This window comes from Sphaerodactylus townsendi, linkage group LG05 (assembly GCF_021028975.2).
Source record: "Sphaerodactylus townsendi isolate TG3544 linkage group LG05, MPM_Stown_v2.3, whole genome shotgun sequence".
In the NCBI taxonomy this organism is placed as follows: Eukaryota; Metazoa; Chordata; class Lepidosauria; order Squamata; family Sphaerodactylidae; genus Sphaerodactylus; species Sphaerodactylus townsendi.
This window is the reverse complement of record NC_059429.1, coordinates 77386565-77399297: the sequence shown is the minus strand read 5'-3', so window position 1 is coordinate 77399297 and position 12733 is coordinate 77386565. Positions and strand designations below refer to the sequence as shown.

At 43.1% G+C, this 12733-nt stretch overlaps 1 protein-coding gene across 2 annotated transcripts in view; it reads left to right on the top strand.

Moving 5' to 3' along the window:
* Positions 1–959: 959 nt before the first annotated feature.
* AHCYL1 (adenosylhomocysteinase like 1) overlaps positions 960–12733 on the top strand; it is a 59243-nt gene continuing 47469 nt past the window's right edge. For both annotated transcript variants that reach the window (XM_048496592.1, XM_048496594.1), the window contains exon 1: positions 960–1212. In XM_048496592.1, coding sequence (XP_048352549.1) covers positions 1102–1212 — 111 coding nt within the window. In that variant the 5' untranslated portion in view covers positions 960–1101. The remainder of the gene's footprint in view (positions 1213–12733) is intronic.

The following is a 12733-nucleotide window of genomic DNA, read 5'->3' as shown; positions in this document are numbered from 1 at the left end:
TCCACAGTTGGCAACCCTACTTAACAGACACACTGACTGCACATAGAGATGGAAATGAGGAGCTGAAGTGCTGAGGCAGTAGAATGGAACATGCCACTTTAGCCTGAAGGTGCATTTTTCAAAGTTGCCTAAGTGAAAACGATGGCAGAACTAGAACTGTTTTCCCTGGTTGTTTTTGTTATTTATTTGTTTACAGGCAGACTTTAAAGTCTTTCCCTTTAATGTTGACAGAGAGAATTTTCTCTCTCTTTCTCACAAAACTAAAACCAGGGGGAATTGAAAATGCTGGGGGGAAGAAAAAGGAACATTGAAAATGCTGGGGGGAAGAATTAGGACTAATAAAAGGAAACACTTCTTCATGCAACTGTGATTGGTGTTTGGAATATGCTGCCACAGGAGGTGGTGATGGCCACTAACCTGGAAGCTTTAAAAAGGGCTTGGACAGATTTATGGAGGAGAAGTCACATCTATGGCTACCAATCTTGATACTCCTTGATCTAAGATTGCAAATGCTTTAACAGACCAGGTGCTCGGGAGCAGCAGCCGCAGAAGGCCATTGCTTTCACATCCTGCATGTGAGCTCCCAAAGGCACCTGGTGGGTCATTGCGAGTAGCAGAATGCTGGACTAGATGGACTCTGGTCTGATCCAGCAGGCTCGTTCTTATGTTCTTATGCTCTTATTTAGTCTGTCTATTTTGCCATCAAATTTTGACGCATGTGTAGAGCAGCCCTTAAACTGGCCTCAAAAGAAGCCCTCTGCCCTATCTGCACACCCGCGGTCGCAGCCACGGCTATAACTTTTCCGTCTGTCAGTCGTTTCCTCGGCAGCCCTGCAGTCCGCTTACTTCGGCTACGCGTGATGACGCCATCACCAATACTTTGCGTGCGGCTTCACTTGCCCGGCTTCTGCGTGCCTGTCCAATGTGGGCGCCGGTGGTGACGCATCCAGCGGCTTGCCCCCGCCCCCTATTGAAACGCGGCGGCTGCGGGCTTGGAGGTTGCAGAGCGAGGTCGCGGAGCCGGTGCGGGGGGGTGGGTCGGAAGGCGGCAGCAGTAGCTTTTTTGCCCCAGCGGCCTCTGCCCTTCGCTACCCCGCAAGGATGTCATCCGTGCCGGAAGCGGCCGTCGGAGATGAGCCGAAACAAGCGAAGGAGATGGAGGACGCCGAGAAATACTCTTTCATGTCCACCCTCACCAAGGCGCCCAAGAAGGTGCGGGCCGGCCAGCCGGTGTCCTCACCCGTTGTGTGGGATGGGACGGGGGTGGTGGGACTGGTTCCATTTCTGAAATGGAGACGGCTGAGAGGCTTCTGAGAGCCATGCCCTACGCCTGGCGAGCTTTTCTTCTTAACCCCAAAGGGTCTGGGTCGCTTGTTCCTGGGGACTTGGTGAAAAGCGCTCTGCACATGCCTAGGGGGACGCTGCGGCTGATAACCCGACTGAAAGCATATTCCGAGGCTTAAGCCTCACCGACATGACCCCGTGAGGTGACGTGTGGGGAAATGAGCCAGAGAGAGGAAGAAGTTGCATAGAGGTGAGGCGTGGGAGGGCTCTGGAGGCGATCAGGCATTTATTTTACTTTGCTGGCAGTGAAAGGGAAAAAGGCCTTTTGAGCAAGGAGAGTTGGCCCAGGCGGGCGTATTGCAGTTGAAAGGCTTGGTTGGTTTGGAGTTTATTCACAGGTCTTTGCAGAGGGCTGCCTCATAGAGTAGCTATTGAGAGTACTGATTGTGTCTGATCTACGTGCTGGTCAGTGGTGGTAGGTCGTCATACACATTGCTTGCTAAGATCAGTGTGAGGCTGGCATATGCTTCTTCTATGTGATTTGTAATGTAGGCTTTCAGATGGGTGTACCTCAGGGAAGATCTGGTTGCTTTCCCTGCACACTTGGCACCTTAACATTTGGGACACATATAAAACTTCTGGACTTTAGATGGGGGCGGGGTGAGAAAGAAAGGCACAGCTGGTACTCTAGAGGAAAAACTGAATCATGGGCTCTTTTTACTTTTCTGTTTACTTTAGTACTTGAATTTAAAAAGCATTCTGCATGCCACACATATTGTTGAGTAACAATTACAGATGTGCCCAATGTAAGAGATGAAGCAGCAAACATCCCCCTGGGGTCCTCTCAAAGAAGAAGAGTTTGTACTTATACCCTGCCTTTCTCTCAAGGGGGATTACAAACTCCTCTTCCTCTCGCCACAACAGACACCTTGTGAGGCAGGTGGGGCTGCAAGAGTTCTGAGAGAACTGTGACTAGCCCAAGGCCATCCAGCAGGCTTCAAGTGTAGGAGCAGGGAAACAAATCCAGTTCACCTGATAAGAATCCACTACTCGTGTGGAGGAGCGGGAAATCAATCCCAGTTCTACATATTAGAGTCCACCTGCTCTTATTTTCTATGCCACACTGGTTCACATACCTTTGTGCAACAATTCCCAACCCTTTGGCTTTGTGACACTCTATTGTACGCTGCATTTCATAACACCCCTTCCTCCTAAACAGAATAAACAAGTTTGAAAATATATGTAGTATAGTTTTTAATGTTACTTTTTTCTGTTATTTTTGTACTTTCTATGATGTACATCCACAGTTATATCCAGTGATCAAAAGATACTATATCTTGTTGTAATATATTATTCTAAAGCATGTTAAATCAGACTATTTCTCCTCAAACCGATTAATTGTATTACTAAGTATATTCTTAGATCTCATAAGTTAGTTTTGTCATTAGTACAGTTTCCCAAGTTTTCTGATACCAACCTGTACTTAAAAGTATGTTGAATTTTCCCCAAATATCTTCATGAGCAAAGATGTAAGTATATTGAGAATCCGTAGCTGATTTCACAACTAACCTCTTCTGGTAGCATAACAGAATTAGGGTCAAAACACAAGAAGCATTTCATCACACTATAGAAAAGCTTTATAATAGTTTGGCTTTAAGAATAATTCCAAAAATATACTCCCTTGGCAAACATTATGGCATTAGATATATTTAATGTCATACGATTACAAAACAGCCCATGGAGATTGAATTAGGGAAAAAAATTAGCCCAAATCTAGTCTTTTCTTGCCTCACGTAATTGACCTTTCTCTTCTTTAGATACAAAACTATGAGAGGAACAAAACTGGATTTGTTTGCAATTTTTCCATTGGAAGAAATCATGCAGGTGAAAGTAGAAAATTTCCCTGACTGTTTTGTTCCCCCCTCCCCTTCTTTAGAAGGCATTATTTGTATGGGTATCAGACTATCCATATGTTTCATTATAATAATCCAGTTCAGATACAATACTCACTGTGCAATCCTACACAGTCTAAACTCATTGAAATAAATGGACTTTGACTCGTGTAATTCTCCTTAGGATTGCGCTGTAAAGCCATGGCATTGTGTGAGTCTTGTGCTCTTACACAATACCTTCCCCTTCTAATTGCCTCCCTGTTGGTTTTCAGTTCTAGTTTGTAAAGTTCGTCTAGTCCAGATCTTTTTCTTTTTTTCTTGTTCTCCCACTCTTATTTTTTTAACTGACCTTCCCACTTGAGGAAGAGTTCAGGGGAACTCAAAAGCTTGCTTACTACTTTATGATATTTTAGCTAAACCTTATAAAAGGCTACACTGCCTCTGCTTCTGGACCACTGCTATGGTTTGCGGTACAGGTGTGATAAATTCAGAACCTGCACTGTGGTTTTAGTTTGATTTATGTGAATATACCTTCAGATAAAGTTGTGAGGTTCTTTGCTGCCTGTAATATACTCTGATATACTCAGCACTTCATTGAGCCATACCTAACTAGTTAGATCCAAGTTCAGTAGCATTTTGGAGATCAACAAGATTCTCAGAGTGTGAACTTTCAAGAGTCAGAACATCCTTTGTCAAATACCAGTCTAACTGTTCTACTGCAGACCAACAAAGCTTCCCCTTGAAAATATATGACTGGCGAAATGGGCCAATACAGTTTATGGCTTTAACTGTGTACTTTTGCCTAATTTAGGTTTGTTTTGGTTTTTTTTTAAAAAAAGGAAAACCTACAGCCCTTCATAATAACTGTTGCTGTTAGTGGAGCATCACCCATGATTTCTAAATACATAAATACAGCCAGATTTTCCACTTAGATTTGCTGTGGTGAAATGTATTTATTTATAGCTTGAATTTATCTCTGAAATTCAAGAGGCATTACAAAATATTTAGAAATGCATTTGGACAACATAAGATTTGCAATAAACAAAACAGAACATTTTGTTCCGTTTTGCTCTATGATGCACGGTTCTTGGATAAAACATGAACAAAGCAAGGACCAACAGCTCCAAGTATAGTGTTGCTTTTCTTAGGTGAATGATAACTTTTCTGTTGATGAGTGAAGTAAAGTAGGATCACCCTTGCTTAGACCACTTTTCTTTAAAAACACAATTGGAACTATCTCCTCCTGCTGAGTGCTTCAAAAGGGTTAGCTGAAAAGCTGTGATATTTTATGCATAATTGGTTTATTCATCTTGGTGTCAAACTCGAAAGGATTCGAGAGTGAACATCCCAACCAAGAAAGTTCTCAGAGGCTAAACCCATACTTTCATACTAGAAATGTCAGTTGTTTCTGAATTTGCTGCTAAAAAGTCAGTTTTAACCTCAAATGGACCCTAAAACTTAAGCACTTGGGATTTTTTCCCTTTTAGCTTTGGCAAATTATCTGCTCTTAAATATTTATAGCAAGAATGCAATAACAGAAAGAGAATATGTACTTACATTTGCCTCGCCATTGTTCAGTGGGCCTCACCAGTAAACATTTGGCTCCCAAAAGCCACCTATCAAAACAGCTATATGTGCATCTATGGTTCTTTCATTTATTCGTTTATTTTATTAAATTTATGTGACAGTGTGATGGCATGATCATGTGGCAAAACCTCTAAAAAATGAATCTGCCCCCACTGCAAGTTTTAAAGCCTTGAGCTTGTGGATGAGCTGTGTGGCGAGTTGCAGAAGAGTTCAGAGGTTGCAAACTTCTGTTTACAAAAGACAGTCTGTAGCTGGAGCAATTACTTTCTGATACCGTGTTTCCCCGAATATAAGACAGTGTCTTATATTAATTTTTGCTCCCAAAGATGCACTATGTCTTATTTTCAGGGGATGTCTTATTTTTCTGTGTTCTGTTCGTCAGGCATGCTTTCAAACAAAAACTTTGCTATGTCTTACTTTCGGGGGATGCCTTATATTTCGCACTTCAGCAAAACCTCTACTATGTCTTATTTTTCGGGGATGTCTTATATTCGGGGAAACAGGGTACTTAAATCACTGCTTGTATCTTTGAGGCTCGTTGGGCTGTAAAGAGCAGTTGTGCTATGGAAAGCACTTTGTTGTATGTTTGAGGCCTCATTGTGGTGTAGTGGTTAGCATTTTGGCTCCGTGGATGAGCCTCTACTTTGCATACAGAAGATACCAAGTTCCCCAGTTAGAAAGGACTAGGTGGTTAGTGATGTGCAAGATCTCTACCCCTGAAATGCTGCTGCCACTCTGAGTAAGCATTACTAACCTTCATGGACCAATGGGCTCATTCTGTATACAGTGATTTCCTATTTGGTCATATGTGAAACACAGATTCAAATCCCTTCTGTGCATGCCTTGCATATAGGCACAGAGGGCTGCACATGATATGCTGATGTAATTGCATGTGTTGCTTGCAGACCCTTTCTTTGGACACAGCCTATTCAATGGAAGCAAGTTCCACTGAAATTCATTAAAACAACTTTTATGACATTTTCAGGGCTGGAGTGGAACCCCATTGGTATGGTGTAGTGATTAGAGTGCCAGACAAGGATCTGGGAGGCTCAGGGTTGAATCCCAAATTTGGGTAGAAATCATTGTCTTCCTTGGTGGTTTCCCAATCATGCTTAGCTTTCAAGATCAGATAAGATGGGGCTAGCCTGAACTTTCCAAAACTGGGTAAATTTCTAAAAAAACAGGAGTTTTTCACAATATCTAATTGTCAAGTGTGTACTTGAAGTGTCTCCTTTGTACTTAAAAGAACTGGCAGAAGTAATCTCAGAACCACTTGCAGTAATCTTTGAGAAATCCTGGAGCACAGGAGAAGTCACAGCAGATGGAATGGGGAGGGGAGGCAAAAGTTTTCCCCAACTCCAAAAAGGGGGGGGGGGAGTTTGATATCAGTACTAGGAAACATAATAGAGCAGATTATTAAAAAGACTTATAAGGAAAAAGACTCATAAGGAAATGCTGTGATCAGTAAACAAGTAATGCTAATCTTATCTCTTTTTTGATAGCGTGATAAGCTTGTTAGATGAAGGAAATGCTGTGGATTTGATTTCTTTGATTTCCATGGATTTGATTACTTTGATTTCAGTAAGACCTCTGTCAAGGTCTTCCATGATATTTTGCAAAAAAGCCAATAAAATGTGGGCTAGACAATGTTATTGTTTAGGTGGATTTGTAATTGGTTGACTGACCAAACCCAATGGCTCATCTTCATCCTGGAGAAAAGTGACTAGTGGGGTGTCACAGGTTCTGTCCTGGGCCCAGTGCTATTCAATCTTTTATCAATGACTTGGATGATGGGATAGATGGCATGCTAATCAAATTTGCAGATGAAGCCTAATTAGGAGGGGTAGTTAATACCCTAGAGGACAGGGGCAGAGTTCAAAATGACCTTGACAGATTAGAGAGAGCTTGGTGAAAGCTAACAAAATGAATTTCAATAGGGAGAAATGTAAGGTACAGCCGAAACAGTGAAATGCACAGGTAGAAGATGGGTGACACCTGGCTTGACAACAGTACATGTGAAAGGAATCTGGGAGTCTTAGTAGACCAAAAGCTGAACATGTGTCGACAGTGTGGCAGTTAAGAAAGCTAATGCAATTCTGAGCTGCATCAATGGGAGTATAGTGTTTAGATCAAAGGAAGTAATATTCTGGGGTGCTGTGTGGTTTCCGGGCTGTATAGCCGTATGGCCTGGAAACCACACAGCACCCCAGTTATTCTGGCCATGAAAGCCTTCGACAATACATTGAAGTAATATTCTATTCTGTGTTTGTCTGACCTTGCCTGGAATATTATATCCAGTTCTGGGTACCACAATTCAAGAAGGATATTGACAAGTTAGAGCGTGTCCGGAGGAGGGCTACCAAAATGGTAAAAGGTCTGGAATCTATGCCCTATGAGAAGGAGCATGTTTAGGGAGCTGGGCATGTTTAGTCTGGAGAAGAGAAGGTTAAGGGGTGGCATGATAGCCATGTTTAAATATTTGAAGGGATGTCATGTTGATGATGGAGCAAGCTTGTTTTCTGCTGCTCCAGAGCCTAGGTCATGGAGTAATAGAGTTGAACTAGAGGAACCCCTTGGGGATGGGGCGGTATAGAAATCGAAATAATAAATAAATAAATAAACTATGAGGAAAGAGATTCTACCTAAACATTAGTAAGAGCTTCTTGTCGGTTAAAGGGCTTTTTGAAGGGCTGTTCAGCAGTGAAATATACTTCCTTGGAGAGTGGTGGAGTTCTTTGGAGGTTTCTAAACAGAGGCCATCTGTCAAGGGTGTTTTGGGTATTCCTGCATGGACTGGATGGCCCTTGTAGTCTCTTCCAACTCTATGATTCTATGATACTTTGGCTGTACACAGAATAGGAATCCAGTCTGTATGTAAGAAAATAACTGAAATGTATCCTTTGTCCTGGGCCCCAATGCAGGCAGAGGGCATCAAATGAGACTGTGACTTCTGCAGACTTTTAAGCTCTCATGAATTAACTAGCTTCTTTCCCAGTGAGCATGTATTCAGTGTTGGAACATTGGAGAACTGAAAGTTTCTTTTGTTTCCTAGAACCCTCAGGTTTGCTTCCTTCGTATGTTGAACATATTTGTATCACGATTACTAAAATGCAATGTATCCAGCATGACACATTTTTATTAACATGGTTTCGATATGGATGCTCGCCATAGCTAAACTACTGATTGGCTGGTACAATGGTGTGAAGAACATGGAAGAGTCCTCTTCTGTCATTACTGTAGAATCCTTGGGAAATTCAGAACTGTGAAATAGCACTGGGTTGTTACAGTATTCTTTTTTTTTGCTTCATGTGAGAAGCTGAATTTTTTGAGCTGCAAAAACAACTTTTTATTGGTGAAATCTAGTGAAGTTCACTGGTTCACATTAAAAAGTTAAAATGTGAAAAGATGACAAAACATGAAAAGATAACTCATTCATATTGCACCTTGTCAAAACCCTCTCTGTCTTTGAGAGAATAGTAATACTTCCCCTGTCCCACAAAACTACTTGTGTTTGTTTTTGTTTTGCTAATTCTGGTGTTTTTTTTCCTAACGTGCCTTGTGGCATTGCTGGAATCCTGCTGAAGTGGTACATTCAAGATGCTGTGCAGAATGTGACTATACTGTTACAGCTTTGTATATAGGAATTCAGACTCTGCTATGGCAAACAGAGAAGAAATCATAGTTCAAGAAACCTTAGAAAAATGCTGCTAGAAAGGCAAGTTTTGCCCATAAAAGATGTATGTTTCAGATATATCAGTCCACAGAAAGTAATACCTGTATTTATGTCAGGCAGCTTGGAAAAGCTGCTCGTGTGCTTCTCCCTGAGTGGCTGGCCTTGATTCAACCAGGACCACATTCTCAGGGGGACATGTGCAGCTAATGCCTTCCTAGTGTATATTTGCTGTAGAATGCCCCTCCCCACATGAATTATTTTTGTGAGTGTTGCTATTGATGCTACGAAGGCCCCTGAAGCTTGTCTCCTCTGTAGAATATAGGATCCTTTTGATGTATTGATGGATCTGAGAGGAGCATTTTCTGGTTTGTCCCTAAGTTCATACTTATAGTTGGTCATTGAAATGCAACTTTTCTTTAATCTATATTGCTGCTTTCTTCTGAAACCAATATAAACCTTTCAGGTACTTGAGAGTGGTTCATAGGGCTCCTCCTGGCTCATACTTCCATAGTACCTAACGGCACTATCAAGCTTTAGCTTTCTTCAAAAACTGAAATCGTTTGTCTGCTTTACAGTTTCATAATATTTAGCCAGAGAGAAAAGCATGGTTGGAGTTATGGAAGAGGCAGTACATGTTTTAAAAACGTGTAATTTTCATATAGATTGAGCCTGCTTTTTTTTTTACTTAGAATAATTACCTTATAGTGTAGAATCTTCTTCAGTGGAACTATGTGAAAAGTACACAAGCTGAAAAAACTGAAAGTTTATTCTCTAACCAGTACTTCTGTGCCTTTCTAACAAGCAGTATATTTGCTTCCTCAGACATTCATTGGTTCTTGTACATCCTATTCCCTTCCCAAATCTTGTCATGCTTCCTTATGTACATTCAAGATAGCTTTCTAATGGTGCACCTTTTCCTCAGGCCAGCAAAACAGTTCAGGATGTGGACATGGAAGTTGAAATATGTGCAGTTTTTTTCTAAGAAACTGAACTGATAATAGCTTTCATTTGCAGTTCAAACGTTACTAGTAGCATGGGGGATCATTCTGCATTTGTTAAGCTTGGTCCTTTGGAACAACCTGTCAGGTTTCCCAAGAGTGTCATTAGAATTGTCTCTGTTGTTGATGAAATTATTGTGTGCTTATTAGTATAAATATTGTAGTTTGCATAACAGTACTATTTTCACATCCTAATAAAACAATGGAAAATAAGTCATGCTCAGTATGAAGTCTTGCAGTGGTGTACTGGGGAGGCAGAGAACAGCTGTAGATTTTAAAACGTTCTCACAAATGAAAGAGTGACTTGCAATATGAAATTGGTTGTAGCATTTCCTTTGGAATCCCGGAAGTTCTCTTTGGTAGGATCCCGTCTTTGTAAACTTTCAGTCCTACTTTCTCTCCTGTTGTCTACTTTGTTTTGAGCATAGTTTGAGCTGCATGAACATATGACGTCTTTATCATTCTGGACCTCCTTTGTAGGTATATCAGATTTTGATCCCGAGTAATCATTGACATGACAATATTGAATACCAAACTCAAAGTATTACCTTATTTCTGAAGTCGCATATGTTGGTTTTGCTATACCTTCTCCTGGAGGTGGAGGAAATCTTGATGAGTGGAGGTGGAGGACGTCTTGATACCCCATTCTCTGGGAGGCAGGAGCTTTTTTCTAACTTCCTGTCTTGCCAGCGGACTACATTTTAGTCCAGTATTTTTCCTGCCTTGTTTGGGAGTGCTGAGGGCAGAGCAACCAGCCCAACTGAGGATGGAGCGACCTCGGTACTGGAGGCCGATTGGCCAACCAAGGCCAGAGCAACCAAGCTCCGACCAAAAAAGAAAAGGTGCGTTGTGGAGCAGCACACCAGGGTGCGCTGGAGCCAAGAGTCAATAGAGTGCAAGCCGCTGCTGAGACCTCGCTTCCTCCAACCGAGTGCCAGCCTGCCGAGAGCAGCGTGAACAGGCAAGATCCACCCAGGCCCAGGGGGGAGAGGGGAGCAAGGGGAGTACAAAGTGGGTATAATGGCGTCTACGGCTCCTGTGAAGCCAGCGGCCAGGGATGGCAGGGATTCCCCCTCACCTCATGATTTTGTTGCTTTACTGGCAGAACGGTGAAGGAGGCTGTGGAATCCTCTCCCCGGGTAGCCCTTCCAAGCAGTTCTGCTAGAAGACCATCTCCCTCCCCTACCAGGTCATCCTGGAGATTCGGACCATTTTCATAGCATTACAGTCTGCCATCAGTCCACAGCATGTATTAATATGGACCGACAACCTCTCAGCAAAATTCTACATCAATCATCAAGGCGGGTCCAGGTTCTTCCAATTATATCAGGAAGCCCTCAAGATTCTGAAGTGGGCAGAACAACATCTTCGATACATGCTGAACACATCCGGGGAAACTGAACGTGACGGCAGACTGGCTCAGCCGGCAAACTGTGATGGGAGCAGAATGGTCACTCAACAAGCAAGTTTTCCAGATGGTGGTGACCAGATTCGGGGAACTGGCAATAGACTTGGTCTCAACATCTGGAAACAACCAAGTCAAAGCCTTCATGTCAAGGTATCACGAACCAACAGCATTTGCCACAGACGCCCTTGCGGCTCCATGGCCATCCCTTCTCCTTTACGCCTTCCCTCCTGTTCCAGTCATTTTAAGGCTTCACAAGATCATGGCTGAACAAGCACAAAGAATACTAGTAGCTCCGTTCTGGGTGAGACACCCATGGTTCTCGATTATCCAGGAACTGCCATTCCATCTACCTCTGGCTTCCAACCTGCTGGTGCAGGGACCCCTGTGGCACCCAAATCCTGCATGGTTTCATCTGACCGCGTGGCGGTTGAAAGGGCAAACTTGAGAAGGAAAGGGTGTTCTGACAAGGTGGTGTCTACCCTACTAGCTTCACGACGCCAGGCCACTGTCCAAATCTACAATTACTTGTGGAAAACATTTGTGACATGGGGAAAAAGGAACCACATAGACCCAATGTCTGCAGGTCTACTTTCAGTTCTGGATTTTCTCCAGGAGGGAGTAGAAGCCAGATTACAGAGTTCCACCTTGGGATGCCAAGTAGCAGCCCTCACTAAAGTATAACCTTCCTTTCAGAGGGTACTGGCCTCCCATCATCCTGATGAGGTGCGTTTCCTTAAGGGAATTCATCAGACACAACCACCAGGTTTCCATCTTGGAGGCCTCACTCCGTCCTGTCAGCTCTCACCAAGTCACCATTCGAGCCTGTGCAAGCGATTAATCTGAAATGGCTAAGGATGAAGACACTCTTTCTTATTGCCATCACATCAGCCTCTGAGCTCCGAGCCCTGTCAGTCAACTCTAATCTGTGTACGTTCAGGGTCATTTTAAGAACAGATCCCACATTCAGACCTAAAGCGAGCTGTTCCTTTCATTTGAATCAGGACATTGTTTTCCCTAATTTTTGCCCATAGCCATCACATCCAAAGGAAAAGCTCTGGCACAATCTGGATGCCCGCAGGGCACTTAAAGCGTTCATCATATGAACAGAGGACGTTCGTCAGACTGTTATCCTATTTATTAACATCTTTGTGCCTAACATTGGTCACCAGATATCAGTGGCTGCGATCAGTACCACTTTAAAGGCCTGCATCATTGAGACCCACAAAGCTAGTAATTTACCTATTCAGGCAGGGATCGCTGCACACTCAGTACGGTGTGCATCTACCAACGCAGCTCTCAGGAATAGAGCATCAGTAGAAGACATATGGAAAACGGCTATTTGGTCCTCGCCATCGTCCTTTGTAAGGCATTATAAGCTTCAGTCTTGGGCGGCTGCCCAAACCACTTTCAGCAAGAGAGTGTTAGAGCACATACTAGAAGACCATATTTAACTGAGGTTTTTGGTGGGTGCTGCTCTAGGAGGCCCCATCAAGATGTCCTCCGCCTCCAGGAAAACAGACCATTGGATACTCACTGTGAAGGGTCCTTCTCCTGGGGGATAGGAGGACATCTTGGCCCTCCCTGGTCTAACATGTCTTACAGCTGTGCTCTCTCATTCCTAGCACAGCTACAGTTGATGTTCAGGTTAGCCTTCCTTGTTTAGGCATTGTTATGTTTCTTTGTTACAATGTGTTATTGGTTCTCTATTTCTTCTGCTTTGTCAGTCGAATACTGACTTAAAATGGAGTTCGCTGGCAAGACAGGAAGTTAGAAAAAAGTAGTTCCTGCCTCCCAGAGAATGGGGTATGAAACACCCATCAAGATGTCCTCCTATCTCCCAGGAGAAGGACCCTTCTCAGTGAGCATCCAGTGGTCCGGTCTACATATTTCA